This window comes from Macaca nemestrina, chromosome 20, assembly GCF_043159975.1.
Source record: "Macaca nemestrina isolate mMacNem1 chromosome 20, mMacNem.hap1, whole genome shotgun sequence".
NCBI classification, from domain to species: domain Eukaryota; kingdom Metazoa; phylum Chordata; class Mammalia; order Primates; family Cercopithecidae; genus Macaca; species Macaca nemestrina.
Window position 1 is genome coordinate 42,254,891 of NC_092144.1, and position 21,379 is coordinate 42,276,269.

The 21,379-nt window shown below is 52.1% G+C and overlaps 1 protein-coding gene across 1 annotated transcript in view; it reads right to left on the reverse strand.

Annotated features, from left to right (window-relative positions):
- Positions 1–10,919, reverse strand: part of LOC105495591 (solute carrier family 7 member 9) — a 29,621-nt gene extending 18,702 nt beyond the window's left edge. Inside the window, exons 1-8 of the mRNA XM_071085981.1 lie at positions 10,814–10,919; positions 6,997–7,144; positions 6,464–6,706; positions 4,763–4,888; positions 4,421–4,520; positions 2,894–2,938; positions 2,111–2,234; positions 718–821 (exon numbers count right to left, since the gene is read on the reverse strand). Of these exons, the coding sequence (XP_070942082.1) occupies positions 718–821; positions 2,111–2,234; positions 2,894–2,938; positions 4,421–4,520; positions 4,763–4,888; positions 6,464–6,706; positions 6,997–7,144; positions 10,814–10,900 (977 nt within the window). The 5' untranslated portion in view covers positions 10,901–10,919. The remainder of the gene's footprint in view (positions 1–717; positions 822–2,110; positions 2,235–2,893; positions 2,939–4,420; positions 4,521–4,762; positions 4,889–6,463; positions 6,707–6,996; positions 7,145–10,813) is intronic.
- Positions 10,920–21,379: the final 10,460 nt, after the last annotated feature.

The following is a 21,379-nucleotide window of genomic DNA, read 5'->3' on the forward strand; positions in this document are numbered from 1 at the left end:
CCAGCCTGGACAACATGGTGAAACCCCGTCTCAACTAAAAATACAAAAGTTAGCTAGGTGTGGTGGCATGTGCCGGTGGTCCCAGCTACTCCAGAGGCTGAGGAGGGAGGATTGCTTGAGCCGAGGAGGTGGCAGCTACAGTGAGCCAAGATCATGCCACTGTGCTCCAGTCTGGACAACAGAGCGAGAGGCCTGCCTCAAAATTAATTAGTTAATTAAAATTAAAATTTAAACATTTATAAAGAAATACAAAGGATGTAGCCAAAATGCTTTTGACAAAGAACGAAGTTGGAGGTGTGTATTTTGGTTTGGCTTTAGAAGAATGATTTTATGGTACTTCATTTTTTAACATATGTAGACTTTGTCAATTTCACTTGGAAATATATCCATCCGGAACACTGGACAACTGTGATACTTCCCTTCACCTCAGCGTGGACAGCTTCCCCGCCATGTTTGGAACTAGGGCCCTGGAGTGGAAAGGCTGAGATTCCAGGCAGCCTTGATCAGTTCCCGTGTGCAGGCCCATCCATGCCTTCCTGGCCAGTTTGCGGCGTGGGTTCAAGCCACATCCCTCCCCTGGATTTGGGTCTCCTACTTGTGCTGCCATGGGTTTCGCCTGGCAGAGCCCTGAGGATTTGAGCTGTGTGTCTTCCTCAGGGGTGACATTGGTTTCGCCGCCCCTGCCCACCCTGGGAGTGACGGCCGGGGGTCCCCTACCTGCCCGCTGTGAAGCAGCTCCCGTTAGCAGCACCGATGGTTGAAAATGCCACAAAAAGTGGAACGACCCAAGACGCTGGATAGAGAACACGGTCACCAAACGTCTGTGAGAGAAGCGAGATGAGTCCTGAGGGTCTTCTCGGCCTCCTAGAGCGGCCGGCCCCCAAAAGCTATTCTGGCCTCCCAGGGGACCCAGGGACCCACCTCGCCTCAGGGCATAGCCTCTGACTTCTCCACTGCAGAGGAGAGAGGAGAACGCCACTCACCTACCTCCAGATATTGTGATGGCAAGAGAAATCTCTTATGCACTACTCCCTGGCATAAATCAATCTATCTATCTATCTATCAGTCAATCAATCAGACAGAGTTTCGCTCTTGTTGCTCAGGCTGGAGTGCAATGGTGCGGACTCAGCTCACTGCAACCTCTGTCTCCTGGGGTCAAGCAATTCTCATGCCTCCGCCTCCCAAGTAGCTGGGATTACAGGCACGTGTCACCACACCGACCTAATTTTTATATTTTTAGTAGAGATGGGATTTCACCATGTTGGCCAGGCTGGTCTTGAACTCCTGACCTTGTGATCCGCCCACCTCGGCCTTCCAAAGTGCTGGGATTACAGGCATGAGCCAACATGTCCGGCCAAATCTTTATTTTTTAATTTGATTTTTTTGGAGACAGGATCTTGCTCTGTTACCCAGGCTGGAGTGCAGTGGCGTGATCATGTCTCACTGTAGCCTCAGCCTCCTGGGTTCATGCGATCCTTGGCCTCAGTCTTCCAAGTAGCTGAGACCACAGGCACTCACCACCACACCCAGCTGCATAATTCTTGGTCATTTCAATATCCTGACACCTTCACCCCTCACTTCCCCGAACCCCCACTCCAACTGGAATGGCTGAATTCTCCCTCCCACCTTAGCAGCCCCCAGTCTCGTGGTCAGTTACCTCAATGCTTATCCAAACTGTGTCTCCTCCACCTTCTGAATCCCCAACACTTGGTTGTCTGTTTGCAACTGCAGGAGGCCCTCAGCCACCTCTTCACTGGCCCCAATGCCTCTCACCTCTCAGCTTCTATGATTCATTATTATTTAGGGTGGTGCAAAAGTAATTGCCAATTTTGCCATTGAAAGGAATGGCAATTACTTTTGCACCAGCCTAATATAATGACCTCCCCCAACTCCCTGGCACTTTCTGCCTCTGTTTCATGCTTGCCTGTCAAACCCTCACCCTGGCTAGCCCAGCCCTGCCTCCGACTCCATGCCGTGCATGCCCAGTCCGTGCCCCCGTCCGTGAATATCGCCCTCCTTCCCTGGGAGGAAGCTCACCTTCAGTGCTGACACCTGCCTTACCCCCTTCCCACAAGCCACAGCCCGCCAGCAGCGATGCCCGAGCACTCACCACGGCCACGGCCTGGGACTGCAAGAGTTCGGTGGCAGTCATCACGGTGAAGTAGGACACATTTATGAGGATGTAGCACACCGTCACCAGGGGGATCCCGATGATAATGGCCAAAGGCAGGTTTCTGGGAGGGGCAATGACACGGAGACCCACGTTCAGACCACAGCCTCCTGTGGGAGATGGACGCCCTCCCTGAGGCCCTTCCAGGGCGAAGATTCGCAGGTAGCAGAGCCCCAGCAGGAACATGAGACATTTTCAAATGGGAATGCCACCTCTCAGACTCCAGAGCAGTTCACATGGAACTGTTTATAAAGCAGAATAAGCCAGAGGTAAAGGAAGACCAAGCTCCTCCCTCCCTTAGTAGCCACTGCTCTGCCCCAAACCAAACCAAGCTCTAAACGTGCATAGTGAGCTCATAAGAAACCATTCACTGGCCGGGCGTGGTGGCTCACACCTGTAATCCCAGCACTTTGGGAGGCCGAGGTGGGCGAATCTCTTGAGGTCAGGAGTTCAAGACCAGCCTGGCCAATATGGCAAAATCCCATCTCTACTAAAAAATCCCATCTCTACTAAAAAAATACAAAATTTAGGGAGCTGAGATCTCCAGTCTAGGCGACAGAGCAAGACTCTGTCTCAAAAAAAAAAAAAAAAAAAAAAAAAAAATCACTGTCGGAAAGGGCATCATGGCATCATGGAATAACCAGGGAAACAGCTCCAGTCTTCACCAGGAGAAGAGAAATCAGCCTGCCCGGCTACTGTCCCCTGCACTGATTGAGCTGTTACCTGTAAGGGTTTCTAAGTTCTTCTGTGATATAATTGAGTTGATTCCTGGAAAAAGGAAAGTAACAAGCATCACACCTTGACTTTCTTTTTCCAATATGAAACCCACAATAATAAATTTTGGCTTCATTTAAGATTCTCTACCAAAGAAAAAAATTCTGCAGAAATTCCAGGTGAATTTCTTTCCAGGTTAATGGCCCTGCTAGTGGTGGGGCCTGGGCTCCTACCCAGACCTACACATCTGTCAGCTGGTTGAGTCTTTGCCCTCCTTGGGAATCACGTGGATTTTGAAGAATAATCAGGAGTAGTGAGTCCCCAGGGGGCTTTGAAAAAATGGAATATTCCTTTGTCTGAAAAGGGAATGAAATCTATAAATGCTTTGCAGGAGAGAAGAACCAGCGTTATAGATGGTCACGCTTCTTCCTTAAAGGACAAAAACGGACCAGGCATAGTGGCTCACGTCTGTAATCCCAGCAGTTTGGGAGGCTGAGGTGGGCGGATCACTTGAAGTCAGAAGTCCAAGACCAGCCTGGTCAACATGGTAAAACCTCATCTCTACTAAAAATACAAAAATTAGGCGTACGTGGTGGCAGGTGCCTGTAATCCCAGCTAGTCGGAAGGCTGAGGCAGGAGAATTGCTTGAACCTGAGGGGTTCAAGCAATTGCAGTGAGCCGAGATTGCGCCACTGCACTCCAGCCTGGGTGATAGAGGGAGACTCCATCTCAAAAAAAAAAAAAAAAAAAAAAAAGACAAAAACAAAGTCTCATCCACTAAACCCGATAAATACATAAAATGTATATGATATTATTTATTTTTGTAGGGCAGCCTCCAAACCATAATAGGTTCAAAGAGGCTCCCAATACTAATGATTTTCAAGGTTAAATAGAAGAGCTATTGAGTATTCTTTGTTTAATCAAGAGCTTGAGGCGGGACATGGTGGCTCACGCCTGTAATCCCAGCACTTTGGGAGGCTGAGGAGAGAGAACTGCCTGAGTGCAGGAGTTTGAGACCAGCTTGGGCAACATAGAGAGACTCTGTCTCTACAAAGGATAAAAATAAAAAATTACCCGGGCATGGTAGCTCCTATCTGTAGTCCCAGCTGCTCAGGAGGCTGAGGCGGGAAGCTGGCTGGAGCCCAGGAGTTTGAGGCTACAGTGAGCTATGATTCTGCCATTGCACTCCAGCCTGGGTGACCAAGTGAGATCCTGTCTCTAAAAAAAAAAAAAAAAAAAAAAGAAACCGAAACAAAAGAGAAAACCCGAGCTTGGGGCCTGGCTGCGTCTAATTGGCCTGAGCCCCTGTTGGCCCGGTGGGTTCTGCACAGAGCGCTCTGGCTGACTGAGCCAGAGTCTCCGGGAATAAAGGGTAGAGGTTGTCACATGCTTCCCAAAAAGGAAATGGGAGGGTGAATGTCAAGGTCACACCAAACCCCAGAGAGGGGAACTCATTGCTTTCCATGACAGGTGGAGTTAAAGTCACCTGGAGAACCCCACCCACCCCCAGGCTCGGGACATCTCAGGACGCCTCACCATCCATCGTAGGCCCAGAGTCCATTGTAAAACGCCAGGCTGATGGCTCCCACAGACAGCTGGGCGCCCTCGAAAGAATTATCAAAATTCTTTGTGTTTCCTGTAATGAAGCCAGACAGTGAACGGCGGGTGTCAGCCGGCCAGATCTTGAGTGCATCTCCACGGGAAAGACGGGCATGATTGTGACCCCAGCTTATTAAATACACCCTGCAACTAAGGATCCCTCCCACTGAGTTCCCGCCACGCTTCCTTGGCGATGGGCTCGTGGGGCAAGGCTGCTCCACTCCCAGTGGAAGGGAGTTTGGTGTGTGCCCGTGCAGGGCCCGCCCTCCCGTGGGTCACCTTGGGCCAGGAGCACGAGCCCGCTGATTATGATGATGGCTACGATCACCAGCTTGGCCGCGGTGAAGATGTTCTGGACGTAGCTTCCAAGCCGCACGCTCAGTGAGTTCACCGTCGTGATGAACACTGGAAGGATGGGGGCAGTTTCTGCATTTATGGTTTTCAACAAAGCCCTGGAGAGAGTCTCCTTTCTTTTATATATTTTTTAATTTTTTATTTTTTATTTTCTTTTTTTGAGATGGAGTCTCACTGTGTCACCCAGGCTGGAGAGCAGTGGCATGATCTCAGCTCATGATCTCAGCAATCTCTGCCTCCCCGGTTCAAGCAATTCTCCTGCCTCAGACGCTTGAGTAGCTAGGACGACAGGTGCATACCACCATGACTGGCTAATTTTTGTATTTTTAGTAGAGAGCTTGTCTGGAGGTTCTAGAGGGGGAGCGCGGCTACTCATATACCCTTGACCGAAGACCAGTCCTCCTCTATTGGGGATGGTCATCCTCTTTGACCAAGCACACAGCTTCAGGAGGGATGCACGTGGAGCAGTGAGGGAGGAAGGGGACACCAGCCTAGCCAGCCAGATCACCTGAATCAACCCTGGCGATCAGAGGGGCGACAAATGTCCCTGCCAGATTGCCCTCACATCCAGTTTTTCTAATTTTATTTTTATTTATGTATTTATTTGAGGTGGAGTCTCACTCTGTCCTCTAGGCCGGAGTGCAAAGGCACAGTCTCGGCTCACTGCAACCTCCACCTCCCGGGTTCAAGCAATTCTCCTGCCTCAATCTCCCCAGTAGCTGGGATCATAGGCACATGCTACCCCACCAGCCCCCCAGCCCCCCCACCCCACCCTGCTGATTTTTGTATTTTAGTAGAAATGGGATTTTGCCACGTTGGCCAGGCTGGTCTCAAACTCGTGACCTCAAGTAATGCACCCGCCTTGGCCTCCCAAAGTGCTAGGATTACAGGCGTGGGCCACCACACCCAGCCTCTTATTTTATTTTTTGAGACAGGGCCAAGGCTCAAGTGATCCCCCTTCCTCAGCCTCCCAAGTAGCTGGGACTCCAGGTGCATGCCACCACACGCAGCTAATGTTTTTATTTTTTGTAGAGGCAAGGGTCTCACTGTGTTGACAGGGCTAATCTCAAACTCTTGGCCTCAAGCGATCCTCCCACCTCAGCCTCCCAAAGTGGTGAGATTCCAAGCATGCTAATTTTTGTATTTTAGTAGAAACGGGCAGCATGCCTGCTGCCCACCCCAGCTCCCCCATCAGCCACCACATTATCTCCCAAATTCCAAGAGGGCAGATCCCAACCTGGGAGTTTAAGGACCTTTTAAATGAACCTGGAGATGACCTTTGAAATTTAGCCGGGCTGCCTCAAATGGCGAAAAATTATCAGGGCATGGTAAGCAGCGTCCGGAGTAGCTGGGATTACAGGTACGTGCCACCATGCCGGGAGAAGAGGCTGGGCCCCGAGCGACAGCTCTGCCCTGCAGGACAGCCAGCGGTACCCCTCCCTGCAGCCCCCACGGGCCTGGGGGTCCCCAGCGTGCGGCACCCACAGGTACCGCAAAGGCTGACACCAGGCCCTGCCTGGCCCCTCGCCAGAGACTCTAGTTCACTGGGAAGGAGCAGAGGGCGGGGTCCCTGGACACCCTCTGTGCCTGGTCTTTTCTGACCCCACCCTGGGCTTGGGTACTCACAGATGGCGGCAGCGGCCAGGCATTTCACAACAATTACAGGAGGTTTGCAGCCCACGTAGAAGGGCGTGCACACGTACTCGGAGAAGCTGAGGCAGATGATGGCGAAGGACGAGGGCTTCATGACCATCAGGCTGACCCAGGAGAAGAGGTAGGCGGGGATGGGCCCGTAGGCCTCCATCAGGTAGGGATACTCCCCCCCCGACTTGGTGATCATCGTGCCAAGTTCTGCAAAGCACAGGGCGCCTGGAATGCAGAGAGGAAGGGCCCATAGGCCCCTTGTGAGGCACTGCTCTGGCCCCAGGGAGCTTTCCTCCCGCGGGGGGCTGCGTGCGTATGGGGGGGCCCACCGTGGTCTGCCCTCACTGGGCGGCCCTGAGCTCCAGCTGTTGGACATTCAATCCAGCCTGATTTACACCTGTTTGCCACACATGTGCCAAGAGGGACACTGGCAGGGTGAGGGCTGAATAGGTAGCGCCTGCCTAGCGTGCCCCTGCATGCTTTGGGGGCTGCATCAGGGAGCCAAGTCTCTTTACCCAGCATTGCGAGGACCCCGCAAACCGCCCATATGATGAGGCAGGGCCCCACAGCTTCCGTGTTGCTGAGCACAGACTTGGGGGAAATGAAGATCCCAGAGCCGATGATGGTGCCCACGATGATGCAGATGCCACTGATGAGGCCCAGCTAGGTGTGGAGGAAGGAAGAGCGTGTTAGTGCCACGCCTGGACCCAGCCCAGAAGACCAGGTGCCACCCTGCCTTGGTACGGCCAGGGCAGCCCCAGCCAAAGCCCATGCTCCAAGCGCTTCCACCCCGAGCGGCTGCCCTGGCAACACCGGGGCACGGCTCCTGGAGCTTCGCTTATGTTAACGTGATTAATTCTCGTGACAGCCCCGTGAGCTGGCCACACTGTACCACCCCCAAGGTACAGAGGAGGACGCTGGCCCAGGTTCCATGCGCCTAACCATGATCCTGTGCCCTCAATGAAAAGACTGACTTGGCGACAGCTTGCCAATGAGAAGGGCCCTCGGGATACGCCTCTGAGCTGGGCAGAGGAGAAAGGAGTGCACCACCAAAGCAGAGGGAAGTCAGGGCCTAGAGTCCTGGCCAGAGGCTCTATGCAGGGTGAGCAACGGAGGCCTCCCAGAAACAGAAACATTCAGGGACTGTGAACTTTCTGGGTGCCATTTTCTTTTATCTTATTTTTATTTACTTATTTATTTAGAGTCAGATCTGTCACCCAGGCTGGAGCACAGCAGTGAGATAATAGCTCACTGCAGCCTCAAACTGCTGGCCTCAAACAATCCTCCCAACTCAACCTCCCAAAGTGCTGGGATTGCAGGTGTAAGCCACCATGCCTGGCCCAGTGCCATTTGCTAGGATGTGAGCTTTCTCAGAACAGAACCCAGCTCAAAGAGACACCGGATGGTTCCATGCCTGTGAAGCTCAAGAACAAGTGAAACGAATCCACGGCGACAGGAATGCAAGGCTGGGACCCTGTCCAGAAAGGGGCAGGAGGGAGCTTTCTGGGGTGGTACATCTGTCAAAACTCACCAAACTCAGCACTAAAGATCTGTACATTTCAGCCAGGTGCGGTGGTTCATGCCTGTAATACCAGCACCTTGGGAGGCCAAGGCAGGCGGATCACCTGAGGTCGCAAGTTCGAGACCAGCCTGGCCAACACGGAGAAACCCTGTCTCTACTAAAAAATACAAAAATCAGCCAGGCATTCTGGTGCACGCCTGTTCCTAGCTACTCAGGAGGCTGAGGCAGGAGAATCTCTTGAACCCCGCGAGGCAGAGGTTGCAGTGAGCCACTGCACTCCAGCCTGGGTGACAGTGAGACTCTGTCTCCAAAAAAAAAAAAAAAAAAAAAACCTGCACATTTCACTGTATGTAAATTACACACCAATCAAGGATGAAAAAAAAAGTCCAACTCAAGCTCTACTCATAACACCTGTCCTCAGAAGCAGCCCCCAGCCAGATCTCCAGAGCCTGAAGTTTCCAGCGCCCGTGTTCACCTGTCTGGGAAGAGGCTGGGCTTGGAGTCAGATCGCAGGGGATGAAGGGCTCCCAGCTGCAGGCTGCCACCCTGGGGACTCTCCGCACACCAGCGGGATCCCTGGGGAGCAGCGTCAGCTTTCAGGGCCAGGATGCACTTCCAGGACAGGGCTCAGCTCTCCTCCTCATCTCAGCCCTGTTTGGCTCCAGAGTCCTCCCTCCTGCTGAGGGACTGCCTGGGTTCTGATGTGGGTGAGGCCTGCATTCACCCTGAAGCTGCCTGACTTGAGGGGTAGACCCAGCTCAGATTTTCAGTTTTTAGAGTCAGGGTCTTGCTCTGTCACCCAGGCTTGGAGTGCAATGGCACGATCATGACTCACTGCAACCTCGATTTCCTGGGCTCAAGCGATCCTCCCTCCTCAGCCTCCCAAAGTGCTAAGGTTACAGGCGTGTGCCGCCACACCTGTCCCCAGCTCAGAAGACACATCTGGGGATTTCTCAGCTGTGCTCTGTGGCCACTGGGCCCAACAGGGTTCCAAGAGGCCCTTGCTGAGATCAGGCCTGAGACTGGCCGAGAGGGAAAGGGCTGCAGCCCATCGTCTACCTCCTGGGGACCCCAGTCCCAGGCCAAGCCATTCAGGCCATTGCCAGCCCCCTGGTCAAGTCCTAAAGCCTTGGTGCGGTCCCTCCTCCATCCCCTCTGCTGCCAGGCATGGGAGCTCTCGGAGGCCCCACCCACACCACTGCCCTGGAAGCGGAAACCATCCCGAGCTTCCTAGGGCTGCGTTTCCTCCTCCTCGGAGCCTGAAGCCCTCCCCGCTCCTCCATGCTCAGCACCTGCTGCTCCCAACTGCCTGGGCCTGCCGCGGTGACCCGTGTGGAGCTCCTTTCTGCCTTCCCACAGCCCCAAGCTCCCTTCCCCTCCGGGCCCAGGGCCAGCCCCAGCTGCTCACTGCACCCCAACTCGAGTGGCCGTCCCTGGTAGATGCCTCTAAGACAGAACAGGCTATGCTGGGGGCAGTACTTCCCCTTACTACAGCCATTCAGACATAAGAGGGACAGGCATTTAGAGGGGACTCAACCATCAGAACACCCTCTCTGGCTGGACACAGTGACTCACGCCTATAATCCCAGCACTTTGGGAGCCCGAGGTGGGAGGATGGCTTGAGCCCAGGAGTTCCAGACCAGCCTGGGCAACACAGCAAGACCCTGCCTCTACAGAAAAAAATTTTTTGAAAAGTTAAAAATTTGGCAGGGCATTGTGGTGCACCCCTGTAGTCCCAGCTACTCCGGAGGCTGAGGCAGGAGGATCACTTGAGCCCAGGAGGTCGAGGCTGCAGTGAGCCATGATTGTACCACTGCACTCCAGCCTGGGTGACAGAGCAAGACCTTGTCTCTAAATTTTTTTTTTTTTTTAATTTTTTAAAAGGAGGCCCTTTCTGACCATTCCTGGAAAGGTCATTAGTTTGAACAAAACTACTGGCCCCTCTAGACATTTGCCCAACACACAAAAGCACCCAGGTATGAACTTAAAATAATATGTGGGCCGGGCAAGTTGGCTCACGCCTGTAATCCCAACACTTGGGAAGCCAAGGTGGGCAGATCTCTTGAGGCCAGGAATTGGAGGCCAGCCTGGCCAACATGGTGAAACCCTGTCTCTACTAAAAATACAAAAATTAGCCAGGCATAGTGGCACATGCCTGTAGTCCCAGCTACTCAGGAGACTGAGGCAGGAGAACTGTTTGAACCCAGGAAGCAAAGGTTGCAGTGAGCTGAGATCAAGCCACTGCACTCCAGCCTGGGCGACATAGCAACACTCTGTCTCAAAAAAAAAAAAAAAAAAATGCAGCCGGGTGCAGTGGCACACACCTGTAACCCCAGCACTTTGGGAGGCCGAGGTATGAGGATCACCTGAGGTCAGGAGTTCGAGACCAGCCTGGCCAACATGGCGAAACCCCATCTCTACTAAAAATACAAAAATTAGCCGGGTATGGTGGCGGGCGCCTATAATCCCCACTACTCAGGAGCCTGAGGCAGGAGAATCCCTTGAACCGGGGAGGTGGAGGTTGCAGTGAGCCGAGATGGCGTCACTGCACTCCAGCCTGGGCGACAGAGCAACACTCCATCTAAAAAAAAAAAAAAAAAAAAAAAAGAATATACAGAGTTCCCTGGTGAGAGGGAAAGAGGGAAAGAAGTAGGTCCAGAGATTGTCCCTTTAAATATGTAATTCACAAATCAAAGAGCACATCTTCTGCCGTGTCACTAGGGATCGGCCCGGATTTCACTGCCTGCGCCCCTCGTTCAGACGCCCTTGCCTAACCTGCAAAGGGCCCGCCCCGCCAGAGACCGCCTTACCTCCTTTTGGAGATTGGTGGTCTTGGGCTCTTGGCTCTGGATCGACTTCTCATCCTCTCTCCGCTTTCTCAGGCCAGTATCCCCCATGTTTCCTCCTGCTGGTTCCAAGAGACTGCAAGGAAGGCGCACAGCTGAATCTTGGTTCAGCAGCAGCAAACAAGATGCAAGTGCAAGCTCGGCCTGGACTAGGGGAGCTGGCTCCAAAAGCACAGTGTTGGTTACTGCGACAGGCGGGGGCCGCTGCCAGTCCTGCAGGGCTCATGCGCTGGGCCCCAGAGTCAAAGTCAGTCATTAACACTGTCCAGGCAGGGGAACACAGCTTCCCGCTGTTCTCCAAAGCTCAGCTGCTTGCTTAGCTTTCTCCCAGACAGGCCCCGGGAGCCTTCTGGCCCACGTGCCTGTGCCTTGAAAGTTATTCTACCTCCGTGGTCCAACTTCATTTTTTTTTTCCAAAAGTTAAAAGAAATATTTAACAACATCCTGGGCTGGGCACAATGGCTCAGGCCTGTAATCCCAGCACTTTGGGAGGCCAAGGTGGGCGGATCACTTGAGCCCAAGAGTTTGAGACCAGCCTGGCCAACATGGCGAAACCCCGTCTCCACTCAAAATGAAAAAAAAAAAAAATTAGCTGGGCATGGTGGCGGGTGCCTGTAATCCCAGCTACTCAGGAGGCTGAGGCAGGAGAATCACTTGAACCTGGGAGGTGGGGGTTGCAGTGAGCCAAGATCGTGCCACTGCACTCCAGCCTGGGCCACAGAGCGAGACTTCGTTTCAAAAAAATAAAATATAAAAAATTTAAAAATGAAAATATTGTGGAATGTATTTATCAGAATCAAGTCCAGGTAAGGAGTGTGTGTCTTATAATTCCTTCCCAAGATTAAAGACACTCCCCTACATCACAGAGCCACAATACAATACAGGTACTTTTTCTGTGTACTTTTTAAATTTTTACAATATTTTTTTTGTAAAGACGTGAGTCTCGCTATTTGCCCAGGCTGGCCTCCAACTCCTGGGCTCAGGCAGTCCTTCCACCTTGGCTTCCCAAAGGGCTGGGATTTCAGGGGTGAGCCACCGCGCCTGGCCAGGTACTTTTTCATTAAGTGATGAAAGGAATGAAAACATTGCCGAGGAAACCCAGTTCCAGACTGAATTAGGAGGTAACCATGCACCACTGTACCCTCTCTCTAAATAAATTCTCTGTCCAGGCCCCGGCCAGGAGAGCCATGAGCCTTTCTATCACCCACGGACCTTACCTTCCTCCGTGACCCTGCAGAGCCGGAGAAGCTGCGGCCCAGCTGACCGCCCGTGCCTGCACGGTCCAACCCTAGGAATGGCCATGTCTTGTGCCCAGGAGTGAAGGAAGTCCAGAAGGTACAGAGGTCAATAAAGGTAATTATTAAACACCTTTTTTTTGGTTTTGTTTTAGCCATGAAGCTTAGATACGCCACACAAAAAGGGGAGGGTGAGGCAGACCAATTTCTCTCCAAAACTGTTTTTGTTTATTTGTGTCTAGGTCAGATTATTTTTTTAAAACCAGATAGTCCCAAATCATCTACACTTTTTACCTAAAGATAAAATAAATTATGCCTTCTTTTATCTTTGGGAATCAGAGGAGGTAAACTTTGGAACCAATTCTTTAATTGCTTTAATAGGCTATATTTAAAACCCAAGTCAGGCAGCTCAAACAGGAACTGCTGTGTGTGTGTAACTCAGCTGTTTGTCAGTTTCCTCCCCGCCCAGGAAATTCCCCCAAGCCCCGGGCCTGCCTCTGGCTGAGCAGGTGAGAGCGGTTGAGCCCGTCCCACTCCTCTTTACCAGTGATGGGGCTTCACCACTTGGAGCCACGAGCAGGCCTGAGGCAGTGCAGGCCCCCACATCCTCCCTGCAGCTGTGGCCAAATGCCCATCAGATTTGGCTGTGGTGCTGTTCACGTAGCCATGTCCTGGCTCATCAGACACAAGGGACACAAAACCTTCCCCATCAGGGAAACAGAGGCCTATGGGGGGACAGGAAACACATGGCCAGGAAGCTCCGGTCCCCATCCAGGGCTGCCGGGGTCTGGATGTCTCCGGGAGGGAGCAGAGGTTCTCCCGCGCTGCGACTGGACCTTGGGTCAGGCGGCAGCCTCAGAGGTCAGCACTAAGCCCTTTCAGATAGGGAAGGAAGCACCTTATGAGACAGGCAGGACAGCCTGGCACAGCATAAGCACTGCATGTGAAGCATTGTAGCTGTTATCTTCAGCCAAAACTCTGGTAGCTTTGCCTCGAGGCAAACCTAACTGCATCCCAGATATTGGATGGAAGCAAAGGTCAGGGGTGGAAGGAGCTGGGCGAGTCTCTGGGGGACAGTTTGGGGCAAGCAGACCTGAGAGAGGCACAGGTTTCTCTCAAAGCCGTCTGCAGAGCACAGGAACCTGATTTAGAAGTTCATCAGCTCCAGGCCGGGCGCGGTGGCTCACTCCTGTAATCCCAGCACTTTGGGAGGCCGAGGCGGGTGGATCACCTGAGGTCGGGAGTTCAAGACCAGCCTGACCAACATGGAGAAACCCCGTCTCTACTAAAAATACAAAAAATTAGCCAGACATGGTAGCACATGCCTGTAATCCCAGCTACTCGGGAGGCTGAGGCAGGAGAATCGCTTGAACCCAGGAGGCGGAGGTTGCAGTGAGCAAAGATCGTGCCATTGCACTCCAGCCTGGGCAAAAAGAGCGAAACTCCATCTCAAAAAAAAAAAAAAAAAAAAAGAAGTTCATTACCTCCCATCTTGGGAGGGCACAGCCTGTTTACCTGCCTGCCATGCCCAGAGCCCTGAGCAGAGAGGCTGGAGAGTAGAAGCCAGGGGCTGGCGGCAGGTCCTGCCACCCCCAGACAGAACCTGCCCACAGGCTTGCTGGGGTCACTCCTCCTAATGCTGCAGCCTCGTCATAGCACCTGGCACATCCATGTTTGCAAAACACCACAGAATACTCCCTGGGGAAACGTGCTCCTGGCGGGCTGACAGGAGACCACATGAGGAGGGCAGGGTGGGGCAGTGGTCCCCTGCTGGGGCCAGACACCAGACAGCCCTGCAACCTCACCCACTATCCACATGGGCTCAGGCAGCGCTGCCAGGATCAGGATCTGAATCTGCAAAGCGGGGCTAGCAACAGGCGCCTCCTCGTGGAACACATTGAACTTGCGTGTTCCATGAATGTCCAGGAATAGACCACTGGTCTTCCTCGGCCTCTGCCAAGTGCCGAGTTTGGAACGTCAGGGTGTGAGGGTCCTTTGTTAAGTCAGAAACCTCCACTTCAGTTCATTTTGGGTCCACGGTGAGCATTTCTTAAGCCTGTTTCTTAAAGTTGTGTTTTTCACCCCAGTCCCACCCTCTCCCTCCCTTGAATACACAGAAAGTATTCAAGTAATTCTCATAAGCTCTTCCTCATGGAAAATAATACAGATTTGATTTAAAAAGCAAAATTTTCCTCAGTTCTTGAAGATTGTTGGTTCATTGTGTATCCAGTGCTTCTGCCATGTGGCTGAAGTTTCACCTCCCTGCTGTCAATTTTTTTTTTTTTTTTTTTTTTTAAATGGAGTCTCATTCTGTCGCCCAGGCTGGAGTGCAGTGGCTTAATCTTGGCTCACTGCAACCTCGCCTCCTGGGTTTAAGCGATTCTCCTATCTCAGCCTCCTGAGTAGCTGGGATTACAGGCATCCACCACCATGCCTGGCTAATGTTTGTGTTTTTGGTAAAGACAGGGTGTCATCATGTTAGCAGGCTGGTCTTGAACTCCTGACCTCAAGGGACCCACCAGCCTCGGCCTCCCAAAGTGCAAATCCTACTGTCATTTTTACCATTTTGTTTATTTATTCTGTGAGACTGAGTCTTGCCCTGTCACCCAGGCTGGAGTGCAGTGTCATGATCTCAGCTCACTGCAACCTCCACCTGCCAGGTTCAAGCGATTCTCCTCCCTCAGCCTCCTGAGTAGTTGGGACTACATGTGTGACACCACGCCTGGCTAAGTTTTGTATTTTTAGTAGAGACAGGGTTTCACCATGTTGGCCAGGCTGGTCTTGAACCCCTGACCTCAAGTTATCCACCCGCTTCAGCCTCCCAAAGTGCTGGGATTATAGGCGTGAGCCACCACGCCTGGCTAACCACTCTATTTCTTAAGTTTCTGCTAAAGACTCTTGACCTTCACTTTCAACCCGTGCTTTTCCCTTCTGATTGCAAAAATGCTTGCAGGTTGAAGATCTTCACACCATCTGCATTTTGTCTTATATTTGGTGCATATTTGGTTTCAGTTGGGGAGAGTAAAATGCTTCCCTCCACCCTTCTGGGTTCTTTGGTCAGGCTTCAAATTGAGACCAATGGGAGGAAAACGGTTCTAATTATGTATATAAGCAACAGAGTCCCACAAAACAAGAGACTTGAAGAAGGGCCAGATGACTAAACCCTATATAGCATCCTGAGCTATATAAGGATTAGGGGCTTGGGGCTTCTGGGGCAGGTAGGGACGAGTAATGGAATGGTGAGGGGAGGAAATGCATAGCAAATAAAGGTCGTCTGGTTATGCAGATATAAATCTCTCAGGTAATAAAAGTTGTCTCCTCCTGGTACAGATACTTGTTCTAATGTAGATTTCCTTCATGACATAAATTTATTTTGCAAAGGGCAGCTTTTCAGAGATACACCTGTTGTGTTTGCAGTTTCTCAGCATAACCAGCTCAAAATATTCCAAAGAAGTATAATTTGGGGTGATATATATCTGGTCTCCTACAGTCGCATTTTGGGGGTGCTGTGTCCTGCACCCCAATATTTCCTTCTCCTGTGATGGTCTGTGTTTGAGACAGGGTCTCTTGTTCCCAGGCTAAAGTGCAGTGGCGTGATCATGGCTCACTCCAGCCTTGACCTCTTGGGCTCAAGGGATCCTCCCATTTCAGCCTCTCAAAGTGCTGAGATGACAGGCGTGAGCCATGGCACCTGGCCTCCTGTGATGGTTTTAAAGATATCTTTAATCCCACAGTCAGTCTGCACAGCCTCTGGGCTGCCCAGCTGGGCGCCTTGTTCTCTAATTCACTGTCCTCATGATAGAGGCAGGGTCTTGGGCACACATTCAGGCAGAGGCTGAATCTTCCTTTACCACTGAAAGCTTGTTCCAGACCTGCCTTCAAGTTTTCACTTTCTCCTATTCATGAAGTTCATTCGGTCTTATATTCCTTCCCACGGCTGCTGACAGTAGCATTTGGGGATTTGGAGGGGGACCCAAAAGACAGAAATAACTGGCATACTACCACAGATAGAAGAGGTGTTTGTTCCCTTACTACCTGAATTCCAACCAGAAGAACTTGGGATGAGCTAGCGACGTGCAAAGCCTTTCAATGTCAGGGATGTGCTGTCTAGCCATAAAACAATTAGCAAGGAAAGCATAAACATAATTTCAAAACACTTATCTAGGAACAATCTATATATATCCAACAACTACTGGAATAGTACAATTCTGCCTTCGAACTTTGTCCATCATTTTTGTGTGTTCCAAGTAATATGGTTTTTCATAAAATAACCTGCGTGGGGAAGCCAGTGCAGTTGCAGCATGCCGTCAATACACAACTTCCCATCCTGCTCCCTTCCCCACTGACCTTGTCACTATTTATGGTTGCTGCCCCTTTTCTCAACTACGGCGGCCACGCAGGATGAAAGTTGTGATCGCTGCTGAGGTTGGGGAAAGAGGGTTCTGTGTCATCAAACATCGTTAATAAAGACTTACTAGGCCGGGCACGGTGGCTCACGCCTGTAATCCCAACACTTTGGGAGGCCGAGGCAGGCGGATCACGATGTCAGGAGATCGAGACCATCCTGGTTAACACGATGAAACCCCGTCTCTACTAAAAATACAAAAATTAGCAGGGCGTGGTGGTGGGTGCCTGTAGTCCCAGCTACTTGGGAGGCTGAGGCAGGAGAATGGCATGAACCCGGGAGGCGGAGCTTGCAGTGAGCCAAGATCGCACCACTGCACTCCGGCCTGGGCGACAGAGCGAGACTCTTGTCTCAAAAAAAAAAAAAAAAAAAGAGTTACTATTTTGTTGGGCCGGGTGCTGTGGCTGTGCACCTGTAATCACAGCACTTTGCGCGGCTGAGGCAGGGGGATTGCTTGAGGCCAGGAGTTTGAGACCAGCCCAGGCCAGGAGTTTGAGACAGCAAGCCTGTCTTTACAAAAAGAATTTAAAAATATTATCCAGGCATGATGGTGTGCACCTATAGTCCCAGCTACTCTTGGAGGCTGGGGTGGAAGGACTGCTTGAGTCCAGGAGTTCAAGGCTGCAGTGAGCTATGATCATGCCACTGGACTCCAGTCTGGGTGACAGATGGACTCTAACATAGGGAGTTACCATTTTTTGTAATCTTGTTTCTGTCTGCCCAGCATCCACAACTTGGAGTAACTGTCCCTTTCTGTGGGACACTGGTGGGCTACCAACCAAAGGACCTCACTTCTCTGGCCACACGGGAGGAGGGCTCAGGACATCAGGTCAGCCAAGAGGCCACTGTCTCAGGATTTGCTACCTAAGTGAAGCACAGGGTAGGCTGATGGTGTTCAACTACTGAGACCCCCGCCCCAAGGCTACTCTGGCTTCTGTCCTTCTCAAAACATGGTGGAAGCCACTGAGTGTACATTTCCAAAATATTTCCTTCTTTCCCTTAACATGGGGCAGTATAGTTTCTGTTGCTTGCAACCCAGCCCTGGTATGCTACATATACTACACACGGACCCTTCACTTTCAAAGAATTATTGTTTAATGAAATACCCAGGACCCTCCTGACCAGGTGAAATAGATGCTTCAGGCTCCTGATGACCCGAGGCGGCAATGCTCTCACCTCAGTGCACTCTTCCTGTCTCATCTATACCCTCTGTAGAGTGCTGATACACAGGTGGACTGGGAAACAAGGGGATGGGGGCCCAGAGCACCCAGCACAGACGCGGGGAGCCAGCCTGGGTCCTCAGCAGCAGGTGGCATGCCCAGTTCCAGGAAGCAGCCTCATGCACTCTGTAGGTTTGAAGTCTCCGTAGCCCAGCCTGGGTCCTCACTACCTCTGTCCTGTTGTTTGCAGACATTGGGTCTGCAAAGCAGCCAAGCAGGGCCCTGCAGGTGAATATCAACTTCAAAAGCCACCCTTCTCCTTTCCCCCCAACACCTTCCCACCCAGCCCACCCCTAGCTAAAAATGAGGAAAAGAGCCGAGCCTGAGGCCAGGCACGGTGGCTCATGCCTGTAATCCTAGCACTTTGGGAGGCCGAGGTGGGTGGATCACTTGAGGTCAGGAGTTCGAGACCAGCCTGGCCGACGTGGCAAACCCTGTCTGTAGTAAAAATAAAAAAATTAGATGAGCACGGTGAGACACACCCTGTAATCCCAGCTATTCCAGAGGCTGAGGTGGAAGAATTGTTTGAACCTAGGAGGCGGAGGTTGCAGTGAGCCGAGATCTCTCCACTGCACTACAGCCTGGGTGACAGAGTGAGACTCTGTCTCAATTAAAAAAAAAAAAAAAAAAAAAAAAATGCCGAGCCTGGGAGGCTGGGAGGGCAGCAGATTTCCTGCCCAGCTTTGGGGCCATGGACTCACACCTTGAGAAAACCAAGAGAGAGACCCAGCGAGCTGCACCCATCCCCTCTCCCACTCCTGGCTGCAGCCACTACTTAGCTGTGGCCCCCTGCTCAGCTGTGACCCAGCAGTGAGGTGCCACAAACCTGGGCACACGGAGCCCTCCCCATGCCGCCCAGCCAAGTTGTGAGTGGATGATGTTTCCAGTCTTACTCGAGAATTCAGATGTCAGCCCAGCCCCATCCCAAGAGGTTCAGGCTTTCTGCTGTGGGATCTGTATCCGGCTCAGGCCCTCCCTGCTGGAAGAGTTGCCTGGGCCCAGGGAGGGCTCTCCTGAGCCACACACACTGGGACTGTGCCTTTCACTCTCGCCGACGATACAGGTAGGGGAGGGGGTGAGGAGCCAGTGACAGCTGCGCTCCAGAGGCCAAACGCTAGGCCACCCTTGGCCTTAAATCTCTTTCCTCCCAACGCAGTTACTGACACCACCAGCAAGCGCTGATGAGGGTGCGGAGCAACTGGAACTCGCGCAGAGCTTGGTGGTGGGAAAGTCAAATGACACAGACTCTCAGGAAGCAGGCCTGGGTGTTCTTTCTTCTTTAATTGTCTGTATAACAAAATTCACTGTTGTCACTGTTTTCCAGCATACAGTTCAGGGGCACTAAGGGCATTCAGGACGGCTCTCGTGACAGACTCACACCCACATGCACACCTGGTGCCCCAGCCTGCTCTGTCCACTGTCTCCATTTCCCCAGGGCTGCTTTTACTTTTCATTTTATTATTTTTGAGACAGGGTCTCACCCGGTTGCCCAGGCTGGAGTGCAGTGGCATGATCATGGCTCACTGCAGCCTCAACCTCCCGGGCTCAAGGGATCCTCCCACCTCGGCCTTCTGAGTAGCTGAAACCATAGGCGCCATCATCATGCCCAGGGCTGCTTTTAAAAACTGGCAAAGCCAGCAAGGCTAACTCGAGTGCCTGGGTCATGTTCTACAGCTGCTTGACCAGGAATCTTCCAGTGCCGTATGAAACCTCACAGGACCAAGAAAGAGAAGGGTTCCCTGCTCAGACCAGACACTTGCAGGGTGAAGGGAGGAGCCCCTCCCAGCAGACCCAGTTCTCCTCCGTGCAGTCCGGCCTCATTTCCTGCCCGACCTCTGGCCAAACCCCCTCCTGCTGCTCTGAGTGCCTGCTGTGCTCCCGAGGGCCCTCTCCGCCCTTCTGTAGCTTCTGAAACCCTGTCCACTCTGCAAGGGCCAGGGCGTGCCAGTTCCTCCCAGAAGCTCGCCAATGTTTCTGTCCTTTCCTGGAACCTCACAAGCACCCTGGGTGCCTCTCTGCCTTGCCTGCCCCTCCCTCCTTGGCATCCTGGACTCGTGGCTTCTCTGCCCATTTCCTATGGCACCCAGCAGGAGGCTGGGCAGAAGAGAGGGTCTGTGGGACGCCTGCCCTTGCCCTGGTCACAATGCCATCCAGGAGTCCCCACATTTGCAAAGTACGTTTGCACTGTGTGAAAAACTTAAAGCAGAAACGTAAGAACAAAAGTGGACACTTCTCAAAAGAATAAAACGTTTGCATAAAAGGCAGAAAGACAGGGATGTCAACAGTGGTTCTCTGGGTCATGATGGCGGCAGCTGCGTTCCTGCTGACGAGCACCCCTTCCCCCGCACAGCCACGCTGGGCTGCGCCGCCTGTCAGCCTGTCTACAGGAGGCTGCAGAGTGGCCGTAAATGCCTTTGAGATAGCATCACAGTTATTGGTTAGGTCATCTCCTAGGGAGATGATACACAGTTTTCAATCTCGGCGAGTCTTTCTACCGCTTGTAAAATAAAATTAAATGACAATGATTCAACTGTTGAACAAGCTTACAGAGTCATAAAAGACTATGACTTTCTATCTCACCCTTCCGTCTGGCGATCAAAGATCCCATGTAGAACTTCTACACGCGACTGAGGACCAGTACTGGGGCCCCCTTCCCACCTGAAACAGGGCGGGACTTCACCGCGAGGGGCTCTGAAAAGGAGATGCTGTAGGGTGCCACCCCTGAGTCCCACAGTTAGGGTTCTTTGTAGCCCAATGTCCCCAAGTCCCTCCAGCATGCCTGGGACTGAATGGTCCTGAGCGGCTGGGGTGATTTTCCTGAGGAGGTGGCACTCATCTCACACACACAGGACAGAACCATGGCCTCCTGGTATGTTTCTTGGTGGCAGCAGGGGGCAGGGGCTCTACCTTAAATCAAAGCCAGGGCTCTCATTACCTGGGTGGGAGGCTGTGTGGCTCCAGAATAAATTACCTTCCCAGACCAGGCGCGGTGGCTCATACCTATAATCCCAACACTTTGGGAGGCCCAGCAGGAGTATTGCTTGAAGCTAGAAGTTTAAGACCAGCTTGGGCAACATAGCAAGACCCCATCTCTAAAAAAAAAAAAAAAAAAAAAAATTTTTTTGAGACAAAGTCTCAATCTTGTTGCCCAGGCTGGGGTGCAATGGTGTGATCTTGTTTTACTGCATCCTCCGCCTTCCAGGTTCAAGCAATTCTCCTGCCTCAGCCTCCCAAGTAGCTGGGATTACAGGCACCCACCACCACACCCAGCTAATTTTTGTATTTTTAGTAGAGACAGGGTTTCACCACCGTTGGCCAGGCTGGTCTCGAACTCCGGCCTCAGGTGATCCGCCTGCCTCGACATCCCAAAGTGCTGGGATTACAGGAGTGGCCACCATGCCTGTCCTACAAAAATTTTTTTTTACAAAATTAGCCAGGCATGTTAGTGTATGACCGTCATCTCACCTATCAGGAGGCTGAGATGGGAGGATCGCTTGAGCCTGGAGGCCAAGGCTCTGGTGATTGCACCACTGCATTCCAGCCTGGGTAACAGAGTGAGACCCTGTCTCAAAACAAACAAACAAAATAACAACTAAACAAAAGAGAATAAAGTACCTGCCTAGGAGGATAGAGAAGGGCTAGGGGAGAAGGCAGAAAAGGTTTGTACAAC